Source organism: Choloepus didactylus, chromosome 7 (assembly GCF_015220235.1).
Source record: "Choloepus didactylus isolate mChoDid1 chromosome 7, mChoDid1.pri, whole genome shotgun sequence".
NCBI lineage: Eukaryota > Metazoa > Chordata > Mammalia > Pilosa > Megalonychidae > Choloepus > Choloepus didactylus.
The window spans coordinates 14668275-14686214 of record NC_051313.1 but is presented as its reverse complement, the minus strand read 5'-3'; the positions used below and the strand labels follow the sequence as shown (position 1 = coordinate 14686214).

At 41.0% G+C, this 17940-nt stretch overlaps 1 protein-coding gene across 2 annotated transcripts; it reads right to left on the bottom strand.

The window, feature by feature from the left end:
• Nucleotides 1-5610: 5610 nt before the first annotated feature.
• On the bottom strand, nt 5611-16062 carry LOC119540289 (vascular non-inflammatory molecule 3-like). 2 transcript variants are annotated; one of them, XM_037844401.1, is made up of 7 exons: nt 14446-16062; nt 14227-14357; nt 11069-11261; nt 9338-9629; nt 8206-8579; nt 7318-7491; nt 5611-6642 (listed from the first exon to the last, which is right to left on the bottom strand). In XM_037844401.1, the coding sequence occupies exons 1-7, from the start codon at nt 14656-14658 to the stop codon at nt 6484-6486; spliced, it is 1536 nt and encodes a 511-aa protein (XP_037700329.1). In that variant the 5' UTR covers nt 14659-16062; the 3' UTR covers nt 5611-6483. The 2 variants fall into 2 exon arrangements, with proteins under 2 accessions (XP_037700329.1, XP_037700330.1); XM_037844402.1 differs by lacking the exons at nt 9338-9629; nt 14227-14357; nt 14446-16062 and having other exon boundaries at nt 11069-11204.
• Between the last annotated feature and the right edge of the window lie 1878 nt (nt 16063-17940).

The window sequence follows — 17940 nt, the reverse complement described above, 5'->3', positions numbered from 1 at the left end:
TATATATATATATATATATATATATAGTCATTTCTGTTTCTCCTAATACAGATGTCCAGTTAAAGGTGTCATCTCCCAGCCTCCCTTCTGCTGAAGAAGGACCACATGACAATGAAATACTAACAATTCTGCCTCACTTGCTTCGAATGGAACTGCAGTCCTGCATTTCCTCTCATTTTCCCTTCCTGCGAGCAGAGCATGGACATGTCTGTAGTTCAGCTTTGACCGGGACAATGAGGCCCACACCTTAGGACATAGTATAGCAAGAAGACAGAAGGAAATTGGGCCACCGGTCACTGCGTGGTGCCAGGCTGCCTCACGACCTGGTCTGCTCATAGAGAGAAATAAGCTCCCCTTCTTCAAGCTACTGTATTCTGGGCCTCTTCGTTAGAACAGCTTAGCCTTTGCCAGAACGAATAGAATAGTAGAGGAAAGTATCTGTGAAAGGCTATCATGACACAGTACTCAATAACATTAACTGGTAATATCACTGGAGGTGAGAAGGCAAAATCACTAGTCTAGTTATGAAGTACAACATTGAGGAGAAGTGCCTTAAAGTAGCTGTGAAGGACATTATAGGCCTACGAAAGAAGAGTATTGGGGATGGGGTCAGGGGGAGGAGACAGGTGACGTACTGAGCAATGTCCCCTAGGCCCATCCTGCTACGGTCAATTAAGGCCGTAGGGCTGGAGAGGAAGTATGGCCCTGGACACTACTGAGGGACCATCACAGAGATGACCATGGGATTGGGAAAAGGGATTTTCTCTCTATTCAGGGAAAGTTTTTGAACAAGATTATGAAATGATTCAGATTCACTTAAAATTTCCCCCAAATACCTGTTCTGAGCCATACCATATCAGAGCATCAGCTCCTGGCCCTTCTGGCCTTCCTAGCATGAGCCAGCCTAGCAGAAGTCCACAGACGGACAATTGTACCACTTGGGGTTAAGTGCCTTCAGCCCCATCAACCCCTGCTGAGCACAGTCTCCTGACCCCTAACCCACTCTATGTCCTTTGAGAAGCAACCTCCAGCCTGCCAAGCTCCCCAGATGTAGCCCTTATGCTCACACACAGTAGAGAGACTAAGGGAATTGTCTCCAATAAAACTGCTTTGAGCAATACTTCCAAATTCCTCCAACCAAATCTGAACGGATGGAGGGGATTGCCTCATGGGAGGAAAAATGCTCCATCTCACTGTCTGGAGTAGCCACAAGACCCACGGTAGTATGGACTTCACTGACAGAGTAGAGGTGACACAAACCCAGGTAGCAGGCTTCAAAGGAACCCAGCGGCGAGTCCTGCCCAGCCCAAGTGGAGGGAATCAGATACAAGGTCCAAGGAGGGGAGAACAAGGACCAGCCTCCTCTTCATACCGCACCCCCCAGCACCTCACATGGGACCAGGCACCTAAGAGGCCCAATAAAGATGGTACTGAAGGGCCTTGAAGGGCAAAGACTAGCGCAGCCTCAGCACAGCCATGAGCTTGCTATGGGGCTTTGAACATCTTATTTCTCCTATCATAGCCTTAGCTGAGAAGGGGAGACAATGCCACTACTGATCTTACAGGGTGGTTTTGAGGGTGGGGGACATGTGCATTTGAGGACATTTGGTGAAATCTCAAGGGCCATGAGCACACATGTGTGCATGTGCATGATAAAGGATTAGAAAGCTGCCTCTGTGTTACTATTAAACATATGTAGTGATATTGGCTAGAACCCCACATCAATTTTTTTATTGGCATTATTCTGGTCAATAAAGTTGTTTACATTGTATGAATATATATTCTTCCCTTAGGACTTCATAAAATTATTTTTGTATTTTTTAATGTAGCCCATAAATATTATTATGTGACCTGAACTAGCTCTCATGAAAAAAAAACCTTCTCACCAGTGAGTTATACTCTGCTGCCTCTGAAATACTAGGTGAAGCCATAAGTGGGGCTTCAGTCTCCAAAGGAAGGTTTTAGATGAGGAAGACAGCTGTGAGTACTGAGTCTAGCAGAGCTCCTTGTTTATAAGTCACGGTAAATACAATGTGAGTGGTGTGGTGAGAGGCAAAAGAGTTAAAAGAAAATAAAAATTGTGGGATATTAGAAGGTAAGGGGTAAAACAACTTCAAGAGGGGCAATTCAGAATATCATCATGGACAGTAAGATCTGAGAAATGGCCTTTGGGGTTTTCTGATTCTGAAATCCCCTTGAATAAAAAGGAGGGAGAGAAGTCAGTTTGCAAGAGAGCACAGGAGGTGAAGGGTGGTAAGGAAGCTGGGGCCACCAGGGTACATAGTGCAGCCTCCAGACCACCGTCCAGGAGAGAGAAGGAAAAAACCTAGGAGGAACTCACAGGAAGCAATGAGGAGGGAAGATGCTACATCTGCATGAACAGAGAAGCCTGGGTACTGGATTGGTGGCTGCCTTCTGCCTCAAAAATGGGAGTAGACCACACCCTCTCCCAGCACTGGGCTGGCAGCTGAACTCTCTCCAAGCATCAGGGTGGAAATCCCACCCTACCCAAAGGCTGAGACAGAGGCCTCTCTCTCATGGTTCAAAGAAATCTCTTTGGCCCAGACCTCTGCTTCCATGGTTCTGCCTTCTTTTTCCTTCATTTTTGCCCCATTTCTGTAACTTTCAGTGCAGACTGGCAGTGCACCTGCTCCCACAAAATTCTCAAAAACCTTGTTGGTTTTGTGTGTAGTTGAAGGGAGTCCAAACCAACAGACAAAAGGATTTTCCACAGATCCTTCCTAGGAAAACACGTTTCCAATCCAGACTTTCTCTGAGATGACTGACTGGATCCTTGTTCAGCCACACCCTCGTGAGAAGTGGTTGATTGAAAATTCACCTCCTGGGAGCTCAGGGAGTTCCATGATAGACCCACTTCTGACCCTAGTCTTTGAGCACAATACCTGGGTAGGCTGAGAGTTTTCCAGATCATCAATTGCTAGTTCCCTCCTGCTGTTCAGTCCTCAGTTTATCCCTTTCCTCTCACATTTTACTATAAGCAGCACAGAGAAATCAGGTAGTGACTTCTACACTTAGCTTGTAAATATCCAAGTTTATCCCTTTGGCAAGTTCTTTCTTCTGTCTGACATCAGAACACAGTTTCACCAAGTTTTCTGTCACTTTCTAATAAGGAGCACCTTTCCTCCAATTTCCAATAATGTGATCATCTCCTTCTAAGGCCTCACCAGAAGTACCTTTAACACCCACTGTTTTAGCTTCCTTGCCTGCTCAAGCAAACACCATGCAACATGCTGGCGTAAACAATGGAAATTCATTAGCTCACAGTTTTGAGGTTAAGAAAAGGTCCAAACCAATGCATCATGCAGGCAATACTTTCTTCCCAAAGATTGGTGTTCTAGGGCAGGTTGCCAGTGATCCTTGGTCCTTGGCTCCCCTGTCACATGGCAATGCACATGGTGGCCTCTCCTGGTCTCTTCATTCCCTTCTGGATTCCATTGAATTTCAGCTACTTGTTTCCTATGGCTTTCTCTCTGAATTTCATTGCACTTTTAAAGGACTCCAGTAATAGGATTAAGATCCATCCTGATTGGATTGGGCCATATCTTAACTGAAGCAACTTTATCAAAAGTTCTTACTTATAATGGGTTTACACACTGTGTTAGTTTGGATATATTATGTCCCACCAAAAACCATATTCTTTAATGCAATCTTGTTGGGGCAAATATATTAGCGTTTAACAATTGGGAATCTTTGGATTAGGCTGTTTCCATGGAGATGTGACCCACCCAACTGTAGGTGATAACTCTGGTTAGATAATTTCCATGAAGTTGTGGCCCTGCCCATTAAGTGTGGGCCTTGATTGGTTACTGGAGTCCTTTAAAAAGAGCCACAGGGGCCCAGATGTTAGTGCAGCTGTGAGTGACATTTTGGAGAGCAGCTGAGAGTGACATTTTGAAGAAGAGCTGCAGCTAAGAGAGGACAAAATGCCCCAAGAGCAACATTTTAGAGAACACCATTTTGAAACACAACCTGGCAGCAAGCGGACACCAGCCACGTACCTTCCAAGCTAACAGGGGTTTTCCAGATGCCAATGACCATCCTTCAGTGAAGGTGCCCTGTTGTTGAGGTCTTACCTTGGATACTTTATGGCCTTAAGACTGTAAATGTGTAACCAAATAAATCCCCTTCATAAAAGCCAGTCCATTTCTGGTATTTTGCAAAAAGGCAGCGTTAGCAAACAGGAACACCCACAGAAATGGATTAAGTTAAAGAATGTGTTTTTTCTGGGGTACCTACAATTCCAAACCACCACATCCAATTTCATGCCAAAATCCTGCTCATGACAAATTACATATTCTCTAAGATGCTAGAAACTTTCTCTAGAGTTCTCACTTATTTTTGAGCCTCAGCAGAAACACCTTGAATGTCAATATCTCTACTGACAGTCTCTTCAAAGCAATCCAGGCTTTTTCTACTAAGCGCCTCAAAATTCTTCCAGCCTCTGCCCTTTTCCCAACTCCAAACCCACTTCCACATTTTCCGGTATTTGTAATACAGTGCCCCACTCCAGATATTTACAATTGTCTTAGATTTCCAGGCTAATACAACCGATAACACACAACGGGTTGGCTTAAACAACAAGAATCATTGGCTTATGATTTTGAGATAAGTAAGTACGTCCCAAATCAAGATATCAGCAAGTCTTGCTTTCTCCAAGTCTAGCGCTCTGGTCTGGCTGCCAGCTGCCAGTGTTCTTCGTGGTTCCTTGCCTTGTATCTGCCTTCTGTCAATGGCAAAATCTTTGATGTCCTCTTAGATCTGCATTTCCAGTTTCTGCTCTCCTTCAGCTTTTTCCTCTAGTAGACTTCTTTAACTTCTGGCTTCCAGTTTCTTCTCTGTGTAAGGCCTCCAGTAATACAGATTAAGACACATCCTCACTCAGTTGGGCCACACCCTAACTAAAAATAGCATCTCCAAGAGATCCTATTCACAATGGGTTCACTCCCACAGGAATGCAGATTAAGATTATGTCTGTGCTGGTTTGGATGTATTATGTCCCCCAAAATGCCATTATCTTTGATGCAGTCTTGTGTGGGCAAGAAACATATTGGCATTGATTGGGTTGGAGACTTTTGATTGGATGTTTCCATGGAGATGTGATCACTCAACTGTGGGTGAGATCTTTCATTGGGTAATTTCTATGGAGTTGTGGTCCCACCCATTCAGTATGGGGCTTGATAAGTTTACTGGAGCACTATATAAGCTCAGACAGAAGGAGCGAGCTTGCTACAGCCAAGAGGGACACTTTGAAGAACCCACAGGAGCTAAGAGAGGAGCTGCATTTTACAAAGACATTTTGGAGATGGCCTTTGAAAGCAGACTTTTGCTCTGGAGAAGCTAAGAGAGGACAAACACCCCAAGAGCAACTAAGAGTGATATTTTTGAGGAACTGCAGCCTAGAGAGAAATGTCTTGGGAGAAAGCCATTTTGAAACCAGAACTACAGAGCAGATGCCAGCCACATGCCTTTCCAGCTAAACAGAGGTTTTATGGATGCCATTGGCCATCCTTCAGTGAAGGTACCGGATTGTTGATGTGTCACCTTGGGCACTTTATGGACTTAAGACTATAACTGTGTAACCAAATAAACCCCCTTCTATAAAAGCCAATCCATTTCTGGTGTTTTGCATCCCGGCAACATTAGTAAACTGGAACAATGGCTAACTTGGGGTACACAATTCAATCCATCACAGGCACCATCCTCAGATCCGAAAGTCATAGCCCCGGGGAAAGAATCCTGCAAAGATGAGGGCAGGGGCGGGCCAAGAGCATTTTCTACTGCAACAAACCCCCGAATGTCAAGAGCTTTAAACAGGATTGCATAGATTTCAGGATAACATCATTTAAAAAGGAAACAGTGTAGTCTAAAGGGGATAATTTATTTTATTTCCAATCTAAGAATCTAATTTCCATCAAAATAAGTCACAAGAGTCAAACAGGTTATGATAAGATAGTGGAGCAATTTTAATTTTCTGTTATTTGCTAATTTAATTTAAATAAATTTAATTTATAGCTAAAATGTTATTCATAATTACTTTTAAAGATGCAATTGTCTTTTCAAGATTTCCTGTGTATTGATTGACAAGGATCAAATCAAATACACTTGGCATATAGAAAGTTCACCAAAGTCCAACTGAATCTTAACTCAGAGTATTTACAAATCATGGAAACTAGGTTTTCATGCATTGGAGCAGTTAACAGAAAAGGATTTTTCTAGGGCCCTCCCATGTAAATACACACACATGTTTCATTATACATAAGCATATTTAAACACACATACATGGAAGAGGAATGTAGCCCCCATAAATGAACTTGTGCTATTTCAAATGTGTGAAACAAAATTTAAACTCACATCCATTGCTTTTTAAATCTTGTGAAGTTTCATTTGTTCCGATAAGTTTGTGATAATCGATTCTAAGCAGACACAAAGGCCTCTTCTTTCTCTCTTTCTCTCTTTGACGGGCTAATCCTGAAATTGCTCTGGGAAAAGGGAACATTGGTGCTTCCTGGGCCCCTGCCCTAAGCGAGGAGGGTCTTTCTCGAATACTCTTCCATACAGGGCCATAACTAGGATGGGCAGGGGATCTCCACTTCGGCTCTTCAGACGACCATCTCTCGAAACCTGATCAAAGAAAGCGAAGGGTTACTGCCAGTGCACTGCTGGATTTGCAGCCCAGAGGTCTTCTCTGACAACAGCATCCTAAAAGCAGTGGGGAAGAGTGAAGGGTGCTCAGGATTTACTGGCAGAGGACCCAGATCTGGGTTCTCACTCCACTAGCAGAGGGATTACAGCAAATAATTCTATTGCACATGGTGATCCAAATCAAATAAACTGTCTTTTAAAAATGCTCTTTAAACTCCTGAAAAACAATACAGAGTAGTGTGAATATAACAACTCCTCAAAATAGCACACCCTCAAAATAAGGTGTCGAAACAACATTCAATGCATTTAACTCGGACTTTCATACCATGCAGATGAAGAGAACATTGGCTGTCATTACCAGAAATCAATATTTTTGCAATTATTTTTCCTGTGCATCCTTCTCCATGACCTCACTGCCTTAGATCTCAACATCACATTTATGTAGAAAAATGAAGCTTCAATACTCTATCACAGCCTAAAGACAACCTAGAACCATGACTTGTATTCCGTATCATAGTTCCCACATGTCTTTAAAGCATCGCTTGTAGAATGTGAACCACAATATTGCAAAACTGTCTCCTTATTTCAAAGATTTTCCTTATGCCAACCCACCCCATCTGTTCAAAGAAATGTGCCATCCTGGAAACCTCTTACCTCATAATGTCTTTCGGGGGCAAGTTGAGTCCCACTTAGGATAAGCTGGGGGAAAACATAACTTGTCCCAAAAGTGCCACTGAGAGAAAATTCTTCAAACTTGGTAAAAGCTGACCCCACCGGCTCCCCACAAGTTCTCAAGTCAGTAGTTTGACACTTCAGTAAGGTACATATCTTTAGGTAGGAAAAAAAAAAAAAGAAATGGTTACATAATATCAGAAGAATTAAACGATACATCTTTTCTCAACTAAATAACACTATTTCAAAGACCAGAGGAATATTTACTAAATTGCCTCTTAAGCAGATTTTTCAAACTTAAGGTCATAATCTATTAGCAAGTGCTGAAACCAATTTTGTTGGTCAGGCTGAGCACTTTTTTATAAAATGAGACCCAATGGCATAGACTAGCATTTAAGAATCAGAGAGCATTGCTCATAATGACAGCTATTTCTAATTCTCATTTGAGTGATTGCATAAAATGTTTGCTTCCGTGGAATGTCTCCGCTAACTCTCTCACGCATCCACTGTACAGTGGATGTGAGAGTACCTCATAATCTGAACTCCAGTTGAAGACAGTTTGAAAACCACTGCTTGAAGGAAAAAGAGGACTCATTGAATTTGCAGTGTTTTAAACTTGAACCTGGCCTGCCGGGACTTGTCAATCAGCTTTATGTTTTACCTTGCAGCCAAGAGAACTAAAGCTTGGTTAAGACTGAAACAAATGAAGTGTCCCGGAGGTGGGGTGGGGGTGGGAGGGGGATCAATGATAAATGTAGTATTATACCAATTAACTGAATCCAGCACAGTTTTGAAAGGAATGCAGTGATGACCTCAAAGAAAAACTTGTAGCAAAGCCCTTCCAACATTGAGAAATTGAGCTTCTCTAACCTGTAAATAATATTGGCCTTCAACTGTGTGCAGTCCATCGAAAGCGCCTAGTACAAACACCTCATCTGCTCGTTTCTCAGACATCCGGTAAGTTAAGTGACAACACAGGTCTTTCTGGCAAACTGTGCAATTTCCTGTATTTTTCTTAAGCTCGGTGAAGGTGAGCTCGTCAAAATAAATGATTCCTGGAAAATCTGGCTGTTCGGACAAGAATGGCTTGACGCTGCTGGCATAAGCATGCCAGTCAACGGCCTCCGGGTAGGCAGGCTCACGGCGAGGCCGGGACTTGAGCTCTGACAGCATCAGCTGGCCGCTCTCTGTCTCCATGTCGTAGTGGTACACCTTGACCGCTTCCGGGGCGTAGATCCCACTCCCTAGGGGCAACATAAAGAAGCATAAACATTGGTTTCAAAGTGTTTCATGATCACCAACGAATAGAACTATTCCCAGGAAAAATTAAACATAAGCATACTAAACCATAGCATTTTCAGGATAGTTAGGAAGATAGCTGTTAGATCAGCAAAAGTTTCCATTGGCCAATTTGCACCCTCCATGAGGTATTCACACTGAAATTATCATTTGACTTGGATGGCTTATTGATGGCTTAAGCTACCCTTTAATTGAGCTAACTAGCAGCAAACTAGAAAATTCCTCAAACATGGAGGGTAACTTTAGCTCTCTGTCAACCTATTTAATTTATTCATGTCTGAGATTCATCATCTGAATAAACAAATAACAAAACAGTCAAGAAGGGAGAACTTAGCCTGCATTTTCTCTAACATAGATTCTATAAAGGACAGACTGTCAAAACCCGATTAGATCTAACATGACATCATCCCCTCAGCAGCAAGAATTATTTTACTGTGATTAATAATATAAGTGTGGGCTTGGTAGTCCCTTACAGCTAGCTTTGAGTTTTTATGTGACTTGACTCCTCTCTAACTCCAATTTGCACTCATGTGAAGTTGAAATGATGTTACCTCTTTCTTCATTCACAGGGATGATGTTCCCTAAATAATGTTGGTGTGGAAATTGATGCTACTATTGATTTTTTGATATTGGAGTTAAAAAATGAAACTTTAAAGAGAAGTACGGCTTGCACGTCTGTAAGGTGCCCTGCGGCTGGCATTACCAGTCATGTGCATGGTGGTGTCGTGGGTATTTGCAGCAAGCAGGTTGACTCGTAGGGCCCTGGCCCACGCCGAATGGAAGGGCACAGCCGAGAGGAGGGGCAGAGCGTTGTACCAGGCCGTGGGTAAGAGGACGCTGTCAACCTGAAGCTCATCCACCACCACCACAGCCGGGTCATGCGAAAAAATGTCAAAGCAGGTGAAGACGCCAAACTTTCCAAATGGAGTATCGAAAGTCACAACTTCCGAATCTTTGGGGAAATCAAACTGTGTTTCAGGTGCAAAAAGATTGTACTGTTGACCAAAATGAAAGAAGGGGAAAATTAGCCAGAAAATGGTCCCCTAGCTGTGATTGATTCCCATAAATCTTTTCTCCCGTGCATGTTGAGGTGCATATTTATAACTCTTACACATTTTTTTTGTGTAAGTCTTACCCAGTACGCCACTTTCTATATGCGTTTTCTTTCTGTGACATTAATTTCAAACCTCATTTTTCCACAATGAATGAAACCCTATCTCTAAATGATATTTAAAATGTGAATATTTCTGTATTAAAAATCACAGGCTGAAAATTTGAATCTTACAAATTTCAGATTGTTTTCCCTGTATCTTTAAATACCAATAGCACAGCCAAGTAAAGAACAGCAAATGATAAAACTTGACTTTGGCATGTGTCCCTATGATCCTGCTAGGCTTATATAAGTGAAGGAAGTCAATTTAAAGTTTATTTAGACTATGTAATAGCTAATATTGTAAGTTAGTAAGCCATTAGCAATTTTTTCCTCCTGATCATTGCTCCCAAACCCCACCACCCCCGGGCTCGGGAGGACAACATACATTTTGCTCAGGTGTTTATTTGTCCCGATGTGTGCATGTGTGTGCCCTGACAATCGAGCCACTCTTGGCTGCTGTCCTGCCCTCTGTGAAGTACCCACTCCCCTTCTCTCTGTCCATGCAGGAGGCTCCCTGCATCCTGGGGTGTTTGGCTCAGGGAAGGCATGGGGCATAATGGAAGTCAAGAAGTGGGGAGGGAGGGCTCTGCAGGAAGGACAAATGCTGCCTTCCTTTCGATTTTTCCACTCTAAGGGTGTGAGCTTTGTGTTGCTGCAGCCATGTGATTTATAAAAGAAAAATTAACCTGAGAAAAGGCTGCAAAAAAGGGCTAAGGGAGCTAGAGGCATGGGTGACAATTTTTAAGCTTTGGGCAGATGGCACCTTAAACCAGGTCTATTCTTCCTATGATTTATTTTCAGGTACATAGTAAAGAAATTCTCATGATTATTTAAGCCAGTTTCCATGGGGGTTTTCTATCATTGCCATCAAACAAATCCTCATGGAATTAAGTGGTAGCTTAGCATAAAATGTTAACAAATTGGACCAAAAACTAACTCAAATTAAATCATGCATGGGACAGAGCATTCTTCCTTTCCATGTAGAGAATATTAAAATCTTTGTGAAGCTATTGTCACATCCATTTTAATATTCAGCCATATTCTATTTTATAACTAACCAAACTCAGAACCCTTACTTGGGACTGAAGTAAATTAAATCCTTTTTCAACTAGAGTGTAGAAATTTCAACCGGGAAGTAGAATGTGATAATTAAGAGACACATCCATAACTCTGATAGCATCCAAACTGTCAATAACCCAACAATCAACAAGCACATATACATACCACAGACAAACAACAGAAGACGTACCTCATACTTAGATAAGGCACAAGTGATCTCACCTTGTGGTAGCGTGCCACCAGCCTGCCCTCCGAGTCGAACACCACATCAGTGTTGTATTGGTAACGGCCGTCGCAGGGACACTGAGGGTCACTGGCATTGCAGGGTTTCTTGTCCCCAATATTTGCCACAACGTAGATAGAGTTGTCCTTGGCCAGGCAGCTGAGCCTTGCTTGTACTGGAGCATGGCCAAACCTAATTCAATAGATACTGCCTTAAACTTAACGCTAGTTTGAGGATTTCTGAAATATGAAAGTGATACTTTATTTGCCTGTTACCTGTAACACAACAGCTCTAGGTTAGAAACAAACAGGAAACATTTAATAACCCATATGCAATAGAGTCTACGTCTTTAAGAATTCTAACCCATTTTAATGTACCAGACTTCAGACTGCAGAGCAGGCTAGCAAGACTAAAGCACAGAAAAGATGGAGGAGAAAGGGGAAACGGAGAGGCAACAATTTTGCTTATAAAGGGATCCCAGGAAGATGTTAAATGAAGGACTTGAAATTTCAAGACTCTGCTAATGGGGAGGAGCTCCTATAGACCAAGCCGTAAAGTTACAAATTTGCTGATGTGTGGAGGTGGGGTCAGAAACTTCTTCTATAGAGAACAAGTGCAGCATGCCATAGTGGGAATGGATCAGTTTTCCCATCTGTCATATGGCTCAGTTTCCTTATCTGTCATATGGTAGTAATACTGTAGCTTCCCTAGAGATGAGAAACCTTGAAATGCGGACTACAAAATTGCCTTTCAAAGTATTGCCAAATGCATCCACATGGAGATATTGATCATAGAAATAAGAAAGGAATGAAGTGATGAAATAGGTGGGATGCCAATTGGCTTCAGATAGTTGAAAGATGCTATTTTGAAAGGGTTGAGACTGGCATGTGAACGCACCATAGATCTAGGGCAGAACAAAGGCCACAAGAAGATATAGAGAGGCGGAGTTCAGCAGAGAATAAGATAAAAAATTTTAACAACCAGCATATTGTAAAAGAAGTGGATTCAGTAGTCACTGGAAATTTCAAGTAATAAATGATGCACCTAGGTACTCAGTCCATTTGGTTACTATGGTGAAATGGAAATGGCTATGTTTGGATTCCAGCCATGATAATTACTAATTCTTTTAATTTCAGCCATGCTAATTATCAGTTATGAGAACTTAATCCTCCTTTCCTCTCATATTTAAAATGGGAATAGTCTTACCCACTACATAAATTGAATGAGATAGTGTGCGTAGTATACCAGGTATAGTTCCTGGGACCAGTAAGGTACTCAATAAATAGTGGCTATTATGGATTTTTTAATTACAAGAAGGCAATCTGTGCCACTGATAGCCTTATTGATTTTAGAGGTCCTTCAGGTTCTCTCCATGATCTCTTAACCCTTCAGAAATTGAGGTTGAGCTAAACTTTGAATAGAAAAAACAAAATTATGGTCTATTGTTTCAGACTGTTTCTTTTATTTTGCCTTTAGGCAAAGCAGGGCAATACTGTCAGCATTCATATTCATTAAATCTTTAGTAAGTCCATCATGTATATTGTTTTATTTTTCTTTTCATGTCTAAATAATTCAGATACTTTAATAGTTCCTATTGGTTCCTCCTGAGGAAAGCCCAAGGACACTAGGATGTGCCAGTATCCTAAATGGTTGTATTTAAATACACAAGGATGGTCATGTATCACTCTATTATTCCCTTTAGGGATGCATATTATTGGTAAAGAAACAGTGCATTTCTTTATATTACCATTACATTGAATACTGGATTTCTCCTTTTTTTAATTAACATAGGACTGAGAGCTTGTCATATGAATCCATTTCTGCAAGACTCAGAAAAGCTAGTTTCATCAGTCACCTACCTTTTCAAATTAATCATCTAAGATCATCTTATTGTCAGACTTACTTGTCCTAGGAAAGCCAGTTTTATCATCCCAGCAAATAGAATCTATTTCTAGCATAAGCCTCTTATTGTTGATGCTTCCTGTTTTGGGAAAAGCTTCCCAAGCAAGTAGACTTTGAGTCACAGTTACGTAGCGCGTGTAAACATGGATCTTGCAATATTTAGAGACTTTGTTTCCAAAGGGGAAAACCCAGGCAAAGCTTGACTCACATGGCACAGCTCTCAGGTTGTTAGCAGTGGACTTTTGACTTTCAAATGATCAAAATTATTAAAGAATTTCTCCCATTTTGTGCCATAGATGGAGTTCTGAACAGGTGCATGTAAAATTTAAAAAGTAGCAAATTAAATTACTTTGTAATGCACAAATTTTGCCATATAGAGGAATTACATATGAAGTATTTTAAGAGGAAAATATCTATAACTAAAATAATCTATTTCATAAATCATTTTTTATTTATTGCACAGATCTTCTTTCATAAGAGTATATCTAAACTACTGCTAGTAATGATTACTAAAATATCGCAAAGAACAAAAAAAGACATAACAATGTAGACCAGGCTTCAAAAGGTAATAGTGGTAGCTAACACTGGAGAGAGCTCTATGGTATACAGATTCCATGTGCAATACTCCATTTGACACTCTTAAACTCCGGAAAAGAAGTAGGAGAGGACACTTTATTATCCCTGTTTTATAGATAAAGAAACAGGGATGGCAAGTGTTAGTTTATAGACCCCATATCACTCAGCTAGCCGGTGGTAGCATGTGGTCTCAGAAACAGTTCTTCCTGTTTCAAGTCCCATGCAACTTCCACTCATCAGACTCATTACATTGTAAATGCTGATGATACCAAAACTCTCTGGAAATGCAGATATTTCATCTCTCTCTCATACTTACAAAGGGGGTGGGTGTTCATGGACAAAACCAGGTACCAGTGTTTAGTAACCCAGGTCCCTCGACATCACAACTATCTTTCTTTATTGAAACCTAATAAAATGTATTTATTATAAAACTTGTGTCTATGTATACTGTTCTTTAAAGAAAACTACAAATAACCAAGCAGTTTTCACCATCTCAAGTCACTTATGAAAAAGGACACTTGCCAGACATTGCACATTATAAAGCTCTAGAGGTGTCTAAGTTCATTGACATAGACTGATTTCTTGTCAACAAGATTGCTAGTCCAGTTTAGTGGCTTCGCTATTGGTATTTTACATTAATACAACTTTTTGTTCAAACATCAAAGGCTATTGACAATACCTTTGGGGGTCTCTGCATGGAATCCAGTTCACTCCTGGGTCTGGTATATCCTCCAGGTAGGGGTAAATGGTCTCCCTTGTGAAGTCCCAGCCATAAATTCCATCTTCCGGAGTCACAATGATATGTGCACCCTTTTCAAAACAAGTGGGAGCAAAAGAGTTTCTAGTAAGTCCCCAAATCTCCTAAACAACATCCCAGCCAGTAAAGAAAGATCGATACCTGCTTGGCAGCTAACTTAATTGCTTCCTCCAGAACATCTATGTTTTTGTTCATCAGGAGCAAAGCCTCATCTTTTGAAACGGGTGTTTCTGTTCTGTTTGGTAATATCACAGCGTGCTCATATACTGCGGCAATAAAAGTGTCCAGAGCACCAACTCTGAGGACTAGGAGAGTAAAAATCACCACATTTTTTGGAAAATATGGTATAATCATAGCTAAAATCTAGCAATCTTTAAAAAGCAAACTCAGACTCTTAAATGTTGTATGACTGGAAAATCTTTTATACTAAATCCCTGCCAGCTACCAACTAGTTATATTTTCTCATGAATACATTATGCAACATAGTATTGGGAAAGGATGTTGGGCAAGAAAACCAGCAGCCGGAAGTACATAATAGAATTGGCTCAAGTATGCAATATTCTTGTTGACATTATTCAGAGGACAAATTAAAAGTGGAAATAATAAGCCAAACCCCCACCCCAGTCAAAACACGCTGGCAGTCAAACTAATTCTTTTCTCTGAATAAGATGTATTTTCCCAGTAAGTCAATATTTTCATTAATAGGGCCAACACCGAACTGTTCTAGAAGGCAGCCAACTTGTTGAGAAATTCTTGTGTATAGCTACGAGAGACACAGAACACAAAGTGTAAGACCTAGTTTTTACACAGTTCACAAAATAGCCACGGAGAGCAGATATATACATGCCAAAGACTGGGCTCACTTATTCATCACCAGTGATCCCTGAAGTTTGCGTTATTAACAGGTATTGGCAGACACTACAGTTGCCAATTTCTCCTGGAAAGACTGCCTAATCATCTGAAGTATTGGCACCTCAGCTGAATGCTTTGTAATAAAAAAAAAATAGATGGGTCAATAGCACGGTGAATGATGACGAGAGACCCACTGGGCTGGATCTCTGGGTCTCTCTGGATCTTGGCTGAGGTTGCCCCATTCATGTGCAGAAAACCTACCAACCAAGGCTTCAGGGTCACACAACTTCAACTCTATAGAATCTTCACTTTTTTTTTTTAGTGAAAATCTCTTGCCTAAATACTTCTACCATTATATTATCCCAAAACTCATTTTCAAGAGGCTGTTTCCTTGTGCTTTTGAAAGAGCTGAACATTCTAAAGTAGTGTATTAAGTATAGATAGATATGTATTAGTTTCCTAGGATTGCCTCAACAAATTTCCACAAGTGGGTGTCTTAAAACAAAAGAAATTTATTCTCTCACAGTTCTGGAGGCTGAGAGTCCAAAATCAAGGGATCAGCAGGGCCCTGCTCCCTCCAAAACCTCTAGGGAAGAATCCTTCCTGGCCTCTTCCAAATTCTGGTGGCCCCAGGAGCTCCCTGGCTGTAGCAGCATTGCCCCAATCTCTGCCTGTTTTCTCATGGCTGTCTTCTCCCTGTGTCTGCGTCTCCATCCCTGTGTCCAAAAGTCCCTCTTCTTGTAAGGACATAAGTCATATTGGATTAAGTGCCCACCTAATATAATATGACCTCATCTTAATTAATTACATCTGAAAAGACCTTATTTCCAAATAAGGTCACATCACAAGTACCAGGGATTAGGACTTGATCATATCTTTTTGGGGGACACAAGTCAACACACAACTGATAACATCCTAATTCTTGTCATTTATCTAATCCGAAGTTTGGTCATCTTCCTTTCCCTCTGCTCCCACATCCAATCCATCATCAAGTTCCTTTTAAACCTGTCTTACTATTCTGATTTATTATGCTAAACCAGACTTCAGCTTTGTAATTTATCTCCATTTCTCACAAAATGGCTGAAGTTGTTCATTCCATACAGAACTCCCAGATGAATTCTGCCTAAATTTCAACTACTATTATGCCACCTAGACTCCAAAGCAGTCAACGGTTCTCTATTACTTAAAACACTATTTCCCCAAGAGTAGTCCATGTCCGTGTCCAAAAGTGGTAAGCAAATTGGTTTTGCAACATGAACACTTTTTTAATAGCTATGGATTAACTGTCATATTCATTAGAAAGATTCATAACTGTTTCATCAAACCTATGGACAATAGAGTTTAAAATGAGGCTACATAAAAGATGTCATCAATCTTAAAAGAATATTAAGTAATAAATTGCATATGGTTAATGAAAAATCATGAAGATGATGACCTGATTGAATGAAATTTGAGAAATGCTGAACTTGTTCAAGTTTTCCCAAAACCTGAATTAAGCATACTGCTCTGGATTTATCTCTACAGCTTGTCTATACAGATTCATTATTCCAGCAACAAAGACTCATCTCCTGTCCATTGAACATTCTATGCATCACCCTATCTGGTTCACTTTCTACCCATTTCTCTCTGAAATGTTCTTGTTCTCCCTCACCTTCACTCCAGCTCTTTGTTGAGCCACCCGTGGCATGGTATTTGTTTTAACAGCCAGGAAACTAATGCAGTTCCATTTTACCTTTGCTGTTCTTAGCTAATATCCCTCCTCTTACTTCGTTTTAACATGATCATTACCGCTGTGCCCCTGAAATGATTCTTCACCAAATCCTGCCTCTCCGGCCCATTCACATCTCCAGTCCTTGTTGATATCTCTTCTCTGAACTCTTAACGCACTTACGATCAGGAGACACATCTTGTCAACTGTTCTTCCATCCTTACTCTACTCTCCCTCCCCACATAGAAGATCCTTTCCTACTTTATACCTTCAAGTACCTTCTACAAGCTGATGACTCTGTATCTCTCTCTTTAGCTCAAATTTCTCTCCTGAACTCTGGGCCTGTTTATCCAGCTGGATAGAGATCTTCCACGTGCTTCTACAAGCATCCACTCACCGGCCAGCATCTAAACTTATAAACTCTGCCTCCCTCCTCTTACTATCAATGACTGCTCATGGACCCCTTCTGAGTCCATCCACTCTCTTTGCACAGAGGATCCCAGGGACACTGGTTTTGCAATTCTTCTCTCATCAATTTTTCTTTGTCTATTAGATTATTACCATCAGCATGTAAACATCCTGTAATAACTCTTAAAAAAATAGAGAAGGCAATTCTCTCGATTCTTGACCTGACATCTCATTCTAGCTCCTGCCCCATTTCTTGCCTCTATTTTATAACAAAATTCCTTTACAGGGGTATCTATTTTCCCTGTCTCCAATTGCTTTTCTCACATCAGGATTTTGCCCCGTCTCCTTGGGGCCTTGTCAAGGTCACCAATGCACTAAATCTAGTGGTCAATTCTCAGTTCCATTGGACTTGATTTCTTGGCAGCAACGCAGCTGTGACTACCCCACCCTTGATGCACTTTCCTCTACAATCTCCTGACTTCCCTCACGTTCCTCCTCAATTTGTTGTTGTTGTTGTTGTTGTTCACCATGTTTTTGCTTCTTATTTAATTAGAGAAGCTGTAGGTTTACAGAAAAGTCATGTAAAAAATACAATGCTCCCATATACACCACTATTGTTGAAACTTTGCATTAGTGCAGCACCTTTATTACAACTGATGAAAGAATAT